Source organism: Echiichthys vipera (assembly GCF_963691815.1).
Source record: "Echiichthys vipera genome assembly, chromosome: 2".
Taxonomy (NCBI): Eukaryota; Metazoa; Chordata; class Actinopteri; order Perciformes; family Trachinidae; genus Echiichthys; species Echiichthys vipera.
Genome location: NC_139827.1, coordinates 930,368 through 947,867, shown reverse-complemented (window position 1 = coordinate 947,867; position 17,500 = coordinate 930,368). Strand labels below are relative to the sequence as shown.

Sequence of the window (17,500 nt, the reverse complement as noted above, 5' to 3'; positions counted from 1 at the left end):
GCCCCCCCCCCCCCCCCCCCCCGACCCCTCCAACTTCTCCTTTGTGTCGCTGCTGTTACAAAAGTTATAAAAGACTTCAGCCTGAGGAGGGGTAAGAGTGTGTGTGTGTGTGTGTGTGTCCCTCACCAATCAGATGAACACAATACAGACAAAGACACAACGATGACAGAAACGGATCAGATTCAGATTTAAATAATGTCGATTATCACGGATCGATCAGTGAGCGTCTGCAGAGACACAGAGACACGACAGAAGTACAGAAAACATCAAAATCACACTCAGAACCACTACAAATGATCCAAAACCAGCACAAAAAGATGGAAAATGACTAAAAATAGATGCAAAACCAGCACAAAAAGATGCAAAATGACTAAAAATAGATGCAAAACCACCACAAAAAGATGCAAAATGACTAAAAATAGATGCAAAACCAGAAAAAAAAGATGCAAAATGACTAAAAATAGATGCAAAACCAGCACAAAAAGATGCAAAATGACTAAAAATAGATGCAAAACCAACACAAAAAGATGCAAAATGACTAAAAATAGATGCAAAACCACCACAAAAAGATGAAAAATGACTAAAAATAGATGCAAAACCACCACAAAAAGATGCAAAATGACTAAAAATAGATGCAAACCCAGCACAAAAAGATGCAAAATGATTAAAAATAGATGCAAAACCAGCACAAAAAGATGCAAAATGACTAAAAATAGATGCAAAACCACCACACAAAGATGCAAAATGACTAAAAATAGATGCAAAACCAGAAAAAAAAGATGCAAAATGACTAAAAATAGATGCAAAACCAGCACAAAAAGATGCAAAATGACTAAAAATAGATGCAAAACCAACACAAAAAGATGCAAAATGACTAAAAATAGATGCAAAACCACCACAAAAAGATGAAAAATGACTAAAAATAGATGCAAAACCACCACAAAAAGATGCAAAATGACTAAAAATAGATGCAAAACCAGCACAAAAAGATGCAAAATGACTAAAAATAGATGCAAAACCAGCACAAAAAGATGCAAAATGACTAAAAATAGATGCAAAACCACCACAAAAAGATGCAAAATGACTAAAAATAGATGCAAAACCACCACAAAAAGATGAAAAATGACTAAAAATAGATGCAAAACCAGCACAAAAAGATGCAAAATGACAAAATCATGAACATCCAGAATTTGGTTCTGGAGTCAGAGGAAAGTCCGGTACGTCGCCTACAGGTCTAAGTTTGTTTGTTTGTTTGTCAATAGAAAATAAAAATGACAGTAAAGCCGTTCTGGTGCGTCCCAGTTTTACTCTGAAGTCTGGATTTCTCTTTTTTTTAAGATAATTTTTTTGGCAGTTTTCAAACCTTTTATTTTGTAGGATAGACAGGAAATGGGGTGAGAGAGAGAGGGGGAGACACGCAGTAAAGGGCCGCAGATCGGAGTCGAACCCACGGCCTCTGCCTCGAGCTCCGTGTGTTTACGTGATGCTGGACGCACACACACATCAGTCTTAGTGTCCGATCTCTCGTTGGGTCGTTCCCAGTAACGTGCACCATTTAGTCTGTGAGGAGCACCAGAGCGTCATCTGCGTATTTGAGGAACTTGGTGTTGGGTGAGGGGTGGGTCCAAGCGTTTGTGTGTAAAGGGGGTACAGGAAGGGGCCCGGGACGCAGCCCTGTGGGGCTCCGGTGGTGGAGGTGAGGTGTGTTTACTCGCCCGTCTGTCGTCTGTCGGTGAGGAAGTTGTGGAGGAGACGGATCAGACGTTGAGGTGGAGCAGGTTCTGGATCAGCAGGCGTCTCTGGATCGTAGAGCTGAAGTCTGCAAATCGGATCCTGGCCGTCGGGCCTGGGGGATCCGGTCCCGTCCAGAGTACCCTGGAGGAAGTGTCCGTCTGAATCTCTCTTCAGACAGAGTTTGATTCTACGTACTACAGTTCGATGTCCTGGTCAGGTATGCGGCCGGTCCAGAATTTAACCACCACATTTATCACGTCTGTTTGGATCGAGGGTTCAACTGCCCAGCCTCTGCACCTGGAGTCCGAGGCGTTCAAGGCCTGAACCCCGAGGTCCCGGCGCAGAGGAGCGTCCTTGAAGAAGCAGATCTCATAGTCCTTTTTGTTTGGAACGGCTACGAACGAGGAAACATCGACTGGGTTCATCCAGGACGAGTCGCAGAGCAACACTTCTCCTACGTCGTCTCTGCCGGGAGGTTTGCCTCCTCCGGTACCTGAGACGGACCCAGACCTGGCCGAACTTTGAGGAGTAATGTGGAGCCATGGTGGCTCAACAAGGGGAAGCTCACAGGAGCGAGTCTGTTTTTTGTGTGGACCTACAGAACTCAGTTCATCAGAAGTGCCGCTGCGCCGCCTTTCCCTCTGCCACTCATCGAACTTCTCCGTGTTTGAACCGACTGGGACTGGATGCTGGACTTGTTGGCAAACTGGACCTGGATCAAGGTTCCACAAACGTTAAATACCGACGTTTCTGTGGTTTGCAGAAACGTAGAAATGATAGGGAAAAGAATTCTGGCGACTGCGCCGGATCGACTCCAAGTTCCAGGAGACACGAACGCATCTTTGGATCACGAACTTCTCCCTGAAGTTACGCCACGCCGACTCTCCCTCCTCCTCCAGGTGAACACGACTCTCCCTCCTCCTCCTCCTCCTCCAGGTGAACACGACTCTCCCTCCTCCTCCTCCAGGTGAACACGACTCTCCCTCCTCCTCCTCCTCCTCCTCCAGGTGAACACGACTCTCCCTCCTCCTCCTCCAGGTGAACTCGCCCTCCAGCGTTTCCATTCTCCTCTCTCTTCAGCTCCAAGTGTAACGGACGCCACACCACGCCCTGAACCCTGAACCCAAACCTCCGCCTCTCTCTCTCTCTCTCTTCCGATCCACGTCCCGGTCCTCATTGTTCCTTTTGAGACCCTGAACGTCATGAATAGCCAATAAAAGGCCCGTCGCCCCTGAAGAGGCAGCGCCGGCCTCCGTGCAGCTCTCAGCGTGGACACCATCTGTCCACCCGCCCCCTGAAAAGGATAATTGAGTGTCCCGGCGAGCGGAGAATGGACCTGATTTGTATTCTTTAGAAAGAGCCGCGGGTTTCACGCCACATCTGCCCCCCGGCTCCTTTCACCCGTCAATTAGCACACTCAATTAAGCGCTCGTCATCCTTTCAGCGACACGCAGGGGCGCCGTCCGACGCCACGCCCGCCGAGGAGAAGTGGACACAAATGAGACTTTAGTGAGTGTTTTCTTTGGGGAGAGGGAGGAGGAACAATGTGAGTCCTTCACTGAGGAGGGTTTGTTCCCCGTTGTTCCCCAGATCAGGAGCTGCCTTTTCACCGGGATCAGTCGCAGGGTGAAGGAGGGCAGTCGGGCGCACGCAGGTCTGAGCGCAGGGGGGTGGGGGTGCACGCTGCCGTGGCCTGCAGGTCAGGGTCCAGATTTGAGACTTGTAGGTCCAGATTTGAGACTTGGGTCCAGATACAGGTCCAGGCGTGTGTCCCGGGTCCAGATGCGCATCCAGAAGCGTGTCTCGGGTCCAGACGCGGGTCCAGACGCGGGTCCAGACGCGTGTCTCGGGTCCAGATGCGTGTCCCGGGTCTAGACATGGGTCCAGACGCGTGTCTCGGGTCCAGATACAGGTCCAGATGCATGTCCCGGGTCCAGACGCGTGTCCCGGGTCCAGATGCGTGTCCCGGGTCCAGATGCGTGTCCCGGGTCCAGATGCGTGTCCCGGGTCCAGACGCGTGTCCCGGGTCCAGATGCGTGTCCCGGGTCCAGATGCGTGTCCCGGGTCCAGATGCGTGTCCCGGGTCCAGATGCGTGTCCCGGATCCAGATGCGTGTCCCGGGTCCAGATGCGTGTCCCGGGTCCAGATGCGTGTCCCGGGTCCAGATGCGTGTCCCGGATCCAGATGCGTGTCCCGGGTCCAGACGCGTGTCCCGGGTCCGGATGCGTGTCTCCATAGTGAAACCTTAGATGAGCGATGCTGTGACATTAGCGTTGAGCGCAGAGCTGCAGACGTTGGTTCCTCAGGTATCTGCAGCGATCAAACAGCTCTTAAAGCAGCAGAGCTTTGTAATTACGTCGCTGGTCGTTCTGGCAGCTCTTTGAAGCCCACGGTCCGTTACGCTCCTGATTGTCCCCCCGGGGCATCATGGGAGAACGGTTCAGCTGCACACTTTTATGGGCTTTTGCTCTGAGATGACTCAGTGAGAGGAGACGGGGCAGACGGTACGAGTTACAGCCGAGGCCTTCGACCCAAACAGAAACTCTTACCTCAGGTCCGTTATTTAACATTAAAGTCTTTAAAGGTCGCCTCTGTCGTGTTCCAGCAGATATTTGACTTTTACGTCAAGTTATTCAGCAAAAATGTTCTAAAACATAAAAGCTGCAACTGGATAAAACCTAATTTTCATGGTTTACCAACTGTGTGTGGTTTTATTGAGGAAAACATGGAAATCTGACACTAGATCACTGGTGTGCAGGTCGCTCAGTTAGCTCAGTGAAACATAAGCGGTCTGTGTCTCGGCTGCACAAATCTGGCGTCGGTTGCTTCGTGGCGTTGGCTGATAGAGTGATTGATAAACAGTGAGCTAGCATTATTGTAAATATGATCGTGATGCTAGCTGACGTAGCAACATCCGGTCTTGAGTGGATGACGTCAGCTGATTCGTCCAGACTCCTGAATCGCTCGCCGCTCGTAAACGACTTCATCAGCTAACGTTAGGAAGCGGCCAACGCCAGATCCATGCAGCGTAGCTAAGTTACAGCTAGCTGGCTAACGTTAGCTTCTTGATAATAATACATTTTATTTGTATAGCGCTTTACCAAGGTATTCAAAGACACAACATACAGTAATACAACAAAAAATCAATACATTAAAAACAAGCAGGCTGTATTTCTATTTCTAATGTTAGCTCATTGAAACCTAAGCGATCTGTGTCTCGGCTGCACAAATCTGGCGTCGGTTGCTTCGTGGCGTTGGCTGATGGAGTGATTGATAAACAGTGAGCTAGCATTATTGTAAATATGATCGTGATGCTAGCTGACGTAGCAACATCCTGTATTGAGCAGATAACATCAGCTGATTCGTCCAGACTCCTGACTGACTCGCCAGTTTTTGAACGACTTCATCAGCTAACGTTAGGAAGCAACCGTCACCAGATCCATGCAGCGTAGCTAAGTTACAGCTAGCTGGCTAAACTAGCTTCTAGCTCAGCTTCGGCTGCATGAATCTGCCTGTTGCTTCGTGGTGTTGGCGAATAGAGTGATTTACAATCAGCGAGCTAGCGTCATTGTAGCATTATGTCAACATGATGCCGTGTGACTGCAGTTCACGGACACCGGTGACGCGGATAACAAGAGTTTTATGGACGTCACAGAGAAACTTCAGGAAGGAGAAGTTAGAAGAGTAGAAGAGATTCACTTAAGTAAGAGGACATGAGACATGAGACATGAGACATGAGACAGGAGACAGGAGACATGAGACATGAGACATGAGACAGGAGACAGGAGACATGAGACATGAGACAGGAGACATGAGACATGAGACAGGAGACAGGAGACATGAGACAGGAGACATGAGACAGGAGACATGAGACAGGAGACATGAGACATGAGACAGGAGACATGAGACATGAGACAGGAGAGAGGAGACAGGCGACATGAGACATGAGACAGGAGACAGGAGACATGAGACATGAGACAGGAGACATGAAACATGAGACATGAGACAGGAGACATGAGACATGAGACATGAGACAGGAGACATGAGACATGAGACAGGAGACAGGAGACATGAGACAGGAGACATGAGACATGAGACAGGAGACATGAGACATGAGACAGGAGACAGGAGACAGGAGACATGAGACAGGAGACAGGAGACAGGAGACATGAGACATGAGACAGGAGACATGAAACATGAGAACGGAGACATGAGACATGAGACAGGAGACAGGAGACATGAGACAGGAGACAGGAGACATGAGACAGGAGACAGGAGACAGGAGACAGGAGACATGAAACAGGAGACATGAGACATGAGACAGGAGACATGAGACAGGAGACATGAGACATGAGACATGAGACAGGAGACAGGAGACATGAGACATGAGACAGGAGACAGGAGACAGGAGACAGGAGACAGGAGACATGAGACAGGCGACATGAGACATGAGACATGAGACATGAGACATGAGACATGAGACATGAGACATGAGACAGGAGACATGAGACAGGAGACATGAGACATGAGACAGGAGACATGAGACAGGAGACAGGAGACATGAGACATGAGACAGGAGACAGGAGACATGAGACAGGAGACAGGAGACATGAGACATGAGACATGAAACATGAGACATGAGACATGAGACATGAGACAGGAGACAGGAGACATGAGACATGAGACATGAGACAGGAGACATGAGACATGAGACAGGAGACAGGAGACAGGAGACATGAGACAGGAGACATGAGACATGAGACAGGAGACATGAGACAGGAGACATGAGACAGGAGACATGAGACAGGAGACATGAGACATGAAACATGAGACAGGAGACATGAGACATGAGACATGAGACAGGAGACAGGAGACAGGAGACAGGAGACATGAGACATGAGACAGGAGACAGGAGACAGGAGACAGGAGACATGAAACAGGAGACATGAGACAGGAGACATGAGACAGGAGACATGAGACATGAGACATGAGACAGGAGACAGGAGACATGAGACATGAGACAGGAGACAGGAGACATGAGACAGGAGACATGAAACATGAGACAGGAGACATGAGACAGGAGACATGAGACATGAGACAGGAGACATGAGACAGGAGACAGGAGACATGAGACATGAGACATGAGACAGGCGACATGAGACATGAGACAGGAGACAGGAGACATGAGACATGAGACATGAGACAGGAGACATGAGACAGGAGACATGAGACATGAGACATGAGACATGAGACAGGAGACATGAGACATGAGACAGGAGACATGAGACATGAGACAGGAGACAGGAGACAGGAGACAGGAGACATGAGACATGAGACAGGAGACATGAAACATGAGACAGGAGACATGAGACATGAGACATGAGACATGAGACATGAGACAGGAGACATGAGACATGAGACAGGAGACAGGAGACAGGAGACATGAGACATGAGACATGAGACAGGAGACATGAAACATGAGACAGGAGACATGAGACATGAGACAGGAGACATGAAACAGGAGACATGAGACATGAGACAGGAGACATGAGACAGGAGACATGAGACATGAGACAGGAGACAGGAGACATGAGACATGAGACAGGAGACAGGAGACAGGAGACATGAGACAGGAGACATGAAACATGAGACAGGAGACATGAGACAGGAGACATGAGACATGAGACAGGAGACATGAGACAGGAGACAGGAGACAGGAGACATGAGACATGAGACAGGACACAGGAGACAGGAGACATGAAACATGAAACATGAGACAGGAGACATGAGACAGGAGACATGAAACATGAAACATGAGACAGGAGACATGAGACAGGAGACATGAAACATGAGACAGGAGACATGAGACAGGAGACAGGAGACAGGAGACATGAGACATGAGACAGGAGACAGGAGACAGGAGACATGAGACATGAGACATGAAACATGAGACAGGAGACATGAAACATGAGACATGAGACATGAAACATGAGACATGAAACATGAGACATGAGACATGAAACATGAAACATGAGACAGGAGACATGAAACAGGAGACATGAGACATGAGACAGGAGACATGAGACAGGAGACATGAGACATGAGACAGGAGACAGGAGACATGAGACATGAGACAGGAGACAGGAGACAGGAGACATGAGACAGGAGACATGAAACATGAGACAGGAGACATGAGACAGGAGACATGAGACATGAGACAGGAGACATGAGACAGGAGACAGGAGACAGGAGACATGAGACATGAGACAGGAGACAGGAGACATGAAACATGAAACATGAGACAGGAGACATGAGACAGGAGACATGAAACATGAAACATGAGACAGGAGACATGAGACAGGAGACATGAAACATGAGACAGGAGACATGAGACAGGAGACATGAGACATGAGACAGGAGACAGGAGACATGAGACATGAGACATGAAACATGAGACAGGAGACATGAAACATGAAACATGAGACAGGAGACATGAAACATGAAACATGAGACAGGAGACATGAAAGCGCTCCAGTTCACTGAGCGTCTGTGTGTCTAACCTGACGTTATCCCAGAATCCCCCGGTACCCTCGGGTCAGAGCGGGTCCTCCTCCTGTCCGCTGACGTGACGTCTCCGGAGGATCTGCGACCTTTTCAGGATGCAGCTTCCTCCTGCTGCAGAGACTCTGAATGTGAAGGTTTGAATAGAAGTGTTTGAGGTGAATGACATGAAGAAACAATACAAATGTCAGAGGAGGGAGGAGGGAGGAGGGAGGAGGGAGGAGGTACCGCACCACTGTGCTAAAACTCTCACACGGATCAACAGTCGAGGATTTAGTGATTTACATTTATCTCCACTGGTTTCTATTCACACCGGAGAGAGTGAAAGAAGAGAGAGAGAGGGAGCCTAAAGGTGTGTTAAAGTGTCCTCTAGGAGCATAAACGTGTGTTAAAGTGTCCTCTAGGAGTCTAAACGTGTGTTAAAGTGTCCTCTAGGAGCATAAACGTGTGTTAAAGTGTCCTCTAGGAGCATAAACGTGTGCTAAAGTGTCCTCTAGGAGCGTAAACATGTGTTAAAGTGTCCTCTAGGAGCATAAACGTGTGCTAAAGTGTCCTCTAGGAGCATAAACGTGTGTTAAAGTGTCCTCTAGGAGCATAAACGTGTGTTAAAGTGTCCTCTAGGAGCATAAACGTGTGTTAAAGTGTCCTCTAGGAGTCTAAACGTGTGTTAAAGTGTCCTCTAGGAGCATAAACGTGTGTTAAAGTGTCCTCTAGGAGCATAAACGTGTGCTAAAGTGTCCTCTAGGAGCATAAACGTGTGTTAAAGTGTCCTCTAGGAACATAAACGTGTGCTAAAGTGTCCTCTAGGAGCGTAAACATGTGTTAAAGTGTCCTCTAGGAGCATAAACGTGTGCTAAAGTGTCCTCTAGGAGCATAAACGTGTGTTAAAGTGTCCTCTAGGAGCATAAACGTGTGTTAAAGTGTCCTCTAGGAGCATAAACGTGTGCTAAAGTGTCCTCTAGGAGCATAAACATGTGTTAAAGTGTCCTCTAGGAGCATAAACGTGTGCTAAAGTGTCCTCTAGGAGCATAAACGTGTGTTAAAGTGTCCTCTAGGAGCATAAACGTGTGTTAAAGTGTCCTCTAGGAGCATAAACGTGTGTTAAAGTGTCCTCTAGGAGCATAAACGTGTGTTAAAGTGTCCTCTAGGAGCATAAACGTGTGTTAAAGTGTCCTCTAGGAGCATAAACGTGTGTTAAAGTGTCCTCTAGGAGTCTAAACGTGTGTTAAAGTGTCCTCTAGGAGCATAAACGTGTGCTAAAGTGTCCTCTAGGAGCATAAACGTGTGTTAAAGTGTCCTCTAGGAACATAAACGTGTGCTAAAGTGTCCTCTAGGAGCATAAACGTGTGTTAAAGTGTCCTCTAGGAGCATAAACGTGTGTTAAAGTGTCCTCTAGGAGCATAAACCTGTGTTAAAGTGTCCTCTAGGAGCATAAATGTGTGTTAAAGTGTCCTCTAGGAGCATAAACGTGTGCTAAAGTGTCCTCTAGGAGCATAAACGTGTGTTAAAGTGTCCTCTAGGAGCATAAACGTGTGTTAAAGTGTCCTCTAGGAGCCAAAACATTTGTTAAAGTGTCCTCTAGGAGCATAAACGTGTGTTAAAGTGTCCTCTAGGAGCATAAACCTGTGTTAAAGTGTCCTCTAGGAGCATAAACGTGTGTTAAAGTGTCCTCTAGGAGCCAAAACATTTGTTAAAGTGTCCTCTAGGAGCATAAACGTGTGTAAAAGTGTCCTCTAGGAGCACAAACGTTTGCTAAAGTGTCCTCTAGGAGCACAAACGTGTGTTAAAGTGTCCTCTAGGAGCATAAACGTGTGTTAAAGTGTCCTCTAGGAGCATAAACGTGTGCTAAAGTGTCCTCTAGGAGTCTAAACGTGTGTTAAAGTGTCCTCTAGGAGCATAAACCTGTGTTAAAGTGTCCTCTAGGAGCATAAACGTGTGTTAATGTGTCCTCTAGGAGCATAAACGTGTGTTAAAGTGTCCTCTAGGAGCATAAACGTGTGTTAAAGTGTCCTGTAGGAGCATAAACGTGTGCTAAAGTGTCCTCTAGGAGCCTAAACGTGTGTTAAAGTGTCCTCTAGGAGCATAAACGTGTGTTAAAGTGTCCTCTAGGAGCATAAACGTGTGCTAAAGTGTCCTCTAGGAGCCTAAACGTGTGTTAAAGTGTCCTCTAGGAGCATAAACGTGTGTTAAAGTGTCCTGTAGGAGCATAAAGGTGTGCTAAAGTGTCCTTTAGGAGCATAAACGTGTGATAAAGTGTCCTCTAGGAGCATAAATGTGTGTTAAAGTGTCCTCTAGGAGCATAAACGTGTGTTAAAGTGTCCTCTAGGAGCATAAACGTGTGTTAAAGTGTCCTCTAGGAGCATAAACGTGTGTTAAAGTGTCCTCTAGGAGCAGGATCTTCTCTGAAGGGTTTCAAATGCATTCTGGGAAATGTAGTTAACCCGTGGAAGTAGATGAGACAGTGTGAGGGAAGGTGCAACTCTGTAACCAGAGAGTTCATGTTTCCCCCAAACCATCAAACCTGTGATTGTGTGCCTTGCTGAAGGGCTCCTGGGTGCAGAGGTGCCTTGCTGAAGGGCTCCTGTGTGCAGAGGTGCCTTGCTGAAGGGCCCCTGGGTGCAGAGGTGCCTTGCTGAAGGGCTCCTGTGTGCAGAGGTGCCTTGCTGAAGGGCTCCTGGGTGCAGAGGTGCCTTGCTGAAGGGCTCCTGTGCAGCAGCCGTGCACACTGAGCCGTCTGTGTTGTGTTCAGGTTGCTCCGGTGTTCCCACGCTCTCGTACATCATGTGATCACTGACGGGACGGTGGGAAACGCCGACACACAGAGGGCGCTTGTGTCTGCGGCCACAGTGCATTCTGGGAAAGATACGCGTCCGCAGGGAGGACAGAGGTTTGATTCTGCCGCTTATTAAGTTAACATTTTTACCCCCGCACTCATCTGCAGCGCTGGAGTCAGGAAGGTGTGAGGGGGTGAGAGGGTGAGGGGGTGAGGGGGTGAGGGGGTGAGGGGCTGAAGAGGTGAGGGGCTGAGGGGGTGAAGGGCTGAGGGGGTGAGGGGGTGAGGGGATGAGGGGGTGAGGGGGTGAAGGGCTGAGGGGGTGAGGGGGTGAGGGGATGAGGGGGTGAGGGGCTGAGGGGGTGAAGGGCTGAGGGGGTGAGGGGGTGAGGGGATGAGGGGGTGAGGGGATGAGGGGGTGAGAGGCTGAGGGGGTGAGAGGGTGAGGGGGTGAAGGGCTGAGGGGGTGAGGGGGTGAGGGGCTGAGGGGGTGAGGGGATGAGGGGGTGAGGGGGTGAGGGGGTGAAGGGCTGAGAGGGTGAGAGGCTGAGGGGGTGAGGGGATGAGAGGCTGAGGGGGTGAGGGGATGAGAGGCTGAGGGGGTGAGGGGATGAGGGGGTGAGGGGCTGAGGGGGTGAGGGGATGAGGGGGTGAGGGGGTGAGGGGGTGAAGGGCTGAGAGGGTGAGAGGCTGAGGGGGTGAGAGGGTGAAGGGCTGAGAGGCTGAGGGAGTGAGGGGATGAGAGGCTGAGGGGGTGAGGGGATGAGAGGCTGAGGGGGTGAGGGGCTGAGGGGGTGAGAGGCTGAGGGGATGAGGGGGTGAGGGGATGAGGGGGTGAGGGGGTGAGAGGGTGAGGGGCTGAGGGGATGAGGGGCTGAGGGGATGAGGGGGTGAGGGGGTGAGAGGGTGAGGGGCTGAGGGGGTGAGGGGGTGAGAGGCTGAGGGGGTGAGGGGGTGAGAGGGTGAGGGGCTGAGAGGCTGAGAGGCTGAGGGGGTGAGGGGGTGAGGGGCTGAGGGGGTGAGGGGCTGAGGGGGTGAGGGGGTGAGAGGGTGAGGGGCTGAGGGGGTGAGGGGCTGAGGAGATGAGGGGGTGAGAGGCTGAGGAGATGAGGGGGTGAGGGGTGAGAGGGTGAGAGGGTGAGGGGGTGAGAGGCTGAGGAGGTGAGGAGGTGAGGGGGTGAGAGGCTGAGGGGGTGAGGGGCTGAGGGGGTGAGGGGGTGAAGGGCTGAGAGGCTGAGGGGGTGAGGGGATGAGGGGGTGAGAGGCTGAGGAGGTGAGGGGGTGAGAGGCTGAGGGGGTGAGGGGCTGAGGGGGTGAGGGGGTGAAGGGCTGAGAGGCTGAGGGGGTGAGGGGATGAGGGGCTGAGGAGCTGAGGAGCTGAGGGGGTGAGAGGCTGAGGGGGTGAAGGGCTGAGGGGGTGAGGGGATGAGGGGGTGAGGAGCTGAGGGGGTGAGGAGCTGAGGGGGTGAGGGGGTGAGGGGCTGAGGAGATGAGGGGGTGAAGGGCTGAGAGGCTGAGGGGGTGAGGGGATGAGGGGGTGAGAGGCTGAGGAGGTGAGGGGGTGAGAGGCTGAGGGGGTGAGGGGCTGAGGGGGTGAGGGGGTGAAGGGCTGAGAGGCTGAGGGGGTGAGGGGATGAGGGGGTGAAGGGCTGAGGGGCTGAGGAGCTGAGGAGCTGAGGGGGTGAGAGGCTGAGGGGGTGAAGGGCTGAGGGGGTGAGGGGATGAGGGGGTGAGGAGCTGAGGGGGTGAGGAGCTGAGGGGGTGAGGGGGTGAGGGGCTGAGGAGATGAGGGGGTGAGGGGGTGAGAGGGTGAGAAAAATGATGATGATGATGATGATGATGGTGATGACATCATCAGGTCATTTTCACAATAAGTGCATGAATCTGTGTTTGAGTTGTGACGACTGAGGGCTTTTATTTTGAAAGATCTACCATGGCGCCTTATTTTGAAAAGAAATTCTGTACGAATTATTCCATGAATTCTGTTCAAAGATAATCTTCTGACTTTAGCAAAATAATTTGACTTTTATCAGATTTTATTAATATTTTAAACCAAACCGCGGCTCATTAATATGCAGCAGGGGGCGTGGTCAGGGTGCAGGCCCCGCCCCCTCCTGGTGCCGGTGCATATTACCCAGCCTCCTCTGGGGGACCGGGCACAGAGCGGACCGGCTCCCGCTGCAGACCCCCGGTGTGTGTGTGAGAGTGTGTGTGTGTGTGTGTGTGTGTGTGTAAGGACACTACCTGACAAAGGTCCAGGACGCAGCGGCTCTCTCGTGCCCGTCTCTGTGGAGCTGTTTCCGGGGAGAGAAGCTGCAGCGGTGCGTGTCCCGTCCGGTCCGGAGGAGGAGGAACCGGCCGCCGCTGAGCCCCGACAGCCATGCCCCTGCTCCGGAGCTCCGTGCTCCCCCTGCCCCGGAGCTCAGTGCCCCTGCTGCCCCGGAGCTCCGTGCTACTGTCCCGGAGCTCCGTGCTCCTCCTGCCTCGGAGCTCCGTGCCCCTGCTGCCCCGGTGCTCCGTGCTCCCGCTGTCCCGGAGCTCCGTGCCCCTCCTGCCCCGGAGCTCCGTGCTCCCCCTGCCCCGGAGCTCCGTGCCCCTGCTGCCCCGGAGCTCCGTGCCCCTCCTGCCCCGGAGCTCCGTGCTCCCCCTGCCCCGGAGCTCCATGCCCCTGCTGCCCCGGAGCTCCGTGCTCCCGCTGTCCCGGAGCTCCGTGCCCCTCCTGCCCCGGAGCTCCGTGCTCCCCCTGCCCCGGAGCTCCATGCCCCTGCTGCCCCGGAGCTCCGTGCTCCTGCTGGCCGTCCTCCTGCTGCTCTGCGCCGGCCTGCAGGTACTCCACACCCCGCTGTTTCTCTGTTTCACTTTTCTGAGAAAAAAGAGGAAAATCTTTGAGTTTTAATGTTTTTAACTGTGAAAGTGTTTGAAACTAAGGTGATTTAACTTAATGAAGATATTCATTAATAATAATAATAATAATAACAATAATAATAATAATAATAATGATGTCATAATGTTGTGGATCACAGACTTTTTCATTTTCCATATTTTCTGCTTTTTCAAACTTTTCCTTTTTTGATGTTTTGATTTTAAAAACACTTTTTAACAGATTAAAGTTTTTTAAACAGGAAGAAAACAGAGTTAAACACAGTTAAACACAGTTAAAGTGGAACGACATTAGAATTATCTTTGATGAATTTTATGAATTTTATGAAATTTATGAATTATAATTTCACCTCAAACACTTTAAAGAAATCGCAATAACACGACTTTTTATCAAATAAACAACTTTTTTCCTTGAAATAAGATTTTTTCTTTGTTTCTGAAAATATTACGACTTATTTTGCGATAATCTTCAGACTTTTTCTCTAAAAAATACTTTTCTCGTCACGATCTTCCGACTTTTGTCTCTGAACATTTCCATGTTGTTTCAAAATATTCTGTATAAATCGTGATTTTCCAAAAACAAACGTAGTAATTTTAAAATAAAGTTCTATATTAAATATTTTGGTATTTCCACTTTTGTAGGAACGTGAGTTTCGTGTTCACGCTCAAACTCAGTGGATGGAGCCACAAATATAATTTGATATAATTAATAAACATGAATATGAACATGAATATAAACAGGTGTATGACAGGTGAGCCGGAGTGGGCGTGTCTGACTCCGCGTCTCCTCCGCAGGTTTCTTCAGCCTCAGGAAACTTTGAGCTTCAGATTCTGTCGATGCAGAACGTGAACGGGCACCTGCAGAGCGGCGCCTGCTGCGACGGGCCCCGGGACGCCACGGGCCGGCGCTGCGGCCGGCCCCGGGACGCCACGGGCCGGTGCTGCGACGGGCCCCGGGACGCCACGGGCCGGCGCTGCGACGGGCCCCGGGACGCCACGGGCCGGCGCTGCGAAGGGCCCCGGGACGCCACGGGCCGGCGCTGCGACGGGCCCCGGGACGAGTGCAACACCTACTTCCGGGCGTGTCTGAAGGAGTACCAGCTGAAGGTGTCCAGGGCCGGACCCTGCAGCTTCGGCGCCGCCTCCACCCCGGTGCTCGGGGGCAACGCCTTCTCTGTGGGCGGAGCCACGAGCGACGCCGGCCGGATGGTGCTGCCGTTCAGCTTCGCCTGGCCGGTGAGTTCAGCATCTGTTTTCAGTCATTTTGCATCTTTTTGTGCTGGTTTTGCATCTATTTTCAGTCATTTTGCATCTTTTTGTGGTGGTTTTGCATCTATTTTTAGTCATTTTGCATCTTTTTGTGCTGGTTTTGCATCTATTTTTAGTCATTTTGCATCATTTTGTGGTGGTTTTGCATCTATTTTTAGTCATTTTGCATCTTTTTGTGGTGGTTTTGCATCTATTTTTAGTCATTTTGCATCTTTTTGTGCTGGTTTTGCATCTTTTTGTGGTGGTTGTCAGTGAAACATCCCATATATTGAAACCGACGACGACACAGCGGCGCTCGTTTTTGGCGCCTGATGAAATGTTGTGGTTGTGATTCTTCTTCTCTGTCTCTGTGTGCAGAGGTCGTACTCGCTGATCCTCGAAGCCTTGGACTCTAACAACGACTCGTCCTCAGGTGGTGAGTATCATCTTCATCATCATCTTCCTCTCGTTCTCTTGCAGTCGCCTGTGGACGTGTTTTGACGCCCGTTTGAGTCCATTCAGAAAAGAGTGTGTGAGGAGAGCGTGGAGCTGGCAGCCGGAGTGTTGGCGCGGTGCTGTATTTGGCGTCCCTCAGGGAACCATTATCGGCCCGGTGTGAAGTCGGCTGACCTGGGCCCAGGTGGGCTCCGGCGGGGAGGTCATTCCAGTGGAGCTCAGTCCAAACACGCCGGTGGAGCCGAGCGAGGACTGAGCAAATATTGACCTGGTGGGTTTAGCACCGGCGAGCGAAGTGCCCCGACACGCGGCGTTTGACGAGCGCCGGCTGCAAACGGCAAAAACACACAGAACCAGAATCCGACCTGACCTGTTTTTAGTCATTTTGCATCTTTTTGTGCTGGTTTTGCGTCTGTTTTTAGTCATTTTGCATCTTTTTGTGGTGGTTTTGCATCTATTTTTAGTCATTTTGCATCTTTTTGTGGTGGTTTTGCATCTATTTTTAGTCATTTTGCATCTTTTTGTGGTGGTTTTGCATCTATTTTTAGTCATTTTGCATCTTTTTGTGCTGGTTTTGCATCTATTTTTAGTCATTTTGCATCTTTTTGTGCTGGTTTTGCATCTATTTTTAGTCATTTTGCATCTTTTTGTGCTGGTTTTGCATCTATTTTTAGTCATTTTGCATCTTTTTGTGCTGGTTTTGCATCTAATGCAGCTTAAATGTTCCGGTGTGCAGCAGCAGAGCGACGGTTTCCTTTTCTTTGACGTAAACAAACGTCCCGTTGACCTCGGGAACAAAGATGGAGGTCGGCAGCTGTCGGCGCCGCGGCTCGGCCCGTTTTCATCGCTGAAGTGCCGGTTTTGAGTGTTTGCTCAGATTCTGGATCCGGCCTCTTTTCCAAAGCTGCTGCTCCGGTGTCGTTTGTAGCACCTTTGTTTCTCCCCGTCGTTGTGAAGAGTCACAGTTTGCCTCCAGGCCGCCGCCGCTCGCCGCCTCTCTCAGTCCGGCGGCTCGCGGGTGAAGCGGACGCCGTCACCTCGGACACACTTTCCCCCCCACCGGTGAAATTCCACAGAGCAGCGCCGCGTTTCCAAAGCCCGGAGAACCACAGCAGACGACCCGGGGTCCAGAACTTCAGGGAACCATCCCCTCATGGTGGTTCAGGTCTGAGTCCCTGTGACCCTGAGGGCTGTGGTCTGGACCCGTCCCCTCATGGTGGTTCAGGTCTGAGTCCCTGTGACCCTGAGGGCTGTGGTCTGGACCCGTCCCCTCATGGTGGTTCAGGTCTGAGTCCCTGTGACCCTGACGGCTGTGGTCTGGACCCGTCCCCTCATGGTGGTTCAGGTCTGAGTCCCTGTGAACCTGAGGGCTGTGGTCTGGACCCGTCCCCTCATGGTGGTTCAGGTCTGAGTCCCTGTGACCCTGAGGGCTGTGGTCTGGACCCGTCCCCTCATGGTGGTTCAGGTCTGAGTCCCTGTGACCCTGAGGGCTGTGGTCTGGACCCGTCCCCTCATGGTGGTTCAGGTCTGAGTCCCTGTGACCCTGAGGGCTGTGGTCTGGACCCGTCCCCTCATGGTGGTTCAGGTCTGAGTCCCTGTGACCCTGAGGGCTGTGGTCTGGACCCGTCCCCTCATGGTGGTTCAGGTCTGAGTCCCTGTGACCCTGAGGGCTGTGGTCTGGACCCGTCCCCTCATGGTGGTTCAGGTCTGAGTCCCTGTGACCCTGAGGGCTGTGGTCTGGACCCGTCCCCTCATGGTGGTTCAGGTCTGAGTCCCTGTGACCCTGACGGCTGTGGTCTGGACCCGTCCCCTCATGGTGGTTCAGGTCTGAGTCCCTGTGAACCTGAG

At 51.1% G+C, this 17,500-nt stretch overlaps 1 protein-coding gene across 1 annotated transcript in view; it reads left to right on the top strand.

Annotated features, from left to right (window-relative positions):
• Positions 1-13,826: 13,826 nt before the first annotated feature.
• LOC310963353 (protein jagged-1a-like) overlaps positions 13,827-17,500 on the top strand; it is a gene marked incomplete at both ends in the record, with an annotated part of 20,328 nt that continues 16,654 nt past the window's right edge. Inside the window, 3 exons of the mRNA XM_083936125.1 lie at positions 13,827-13,895; positions 14,744-15,184; positions 15,575-15,632. Of these exons, the coding sequence (XP_083792251.1) occupies positions 13,827-13,895; positions 14,744-15,184; positions 15,575-15,632 (568 nt within the window). The remainder of the gene's footprint in view (positions 13,896-14,743; positions 15,185-15,574; positions 15,633-17,500) is intronic.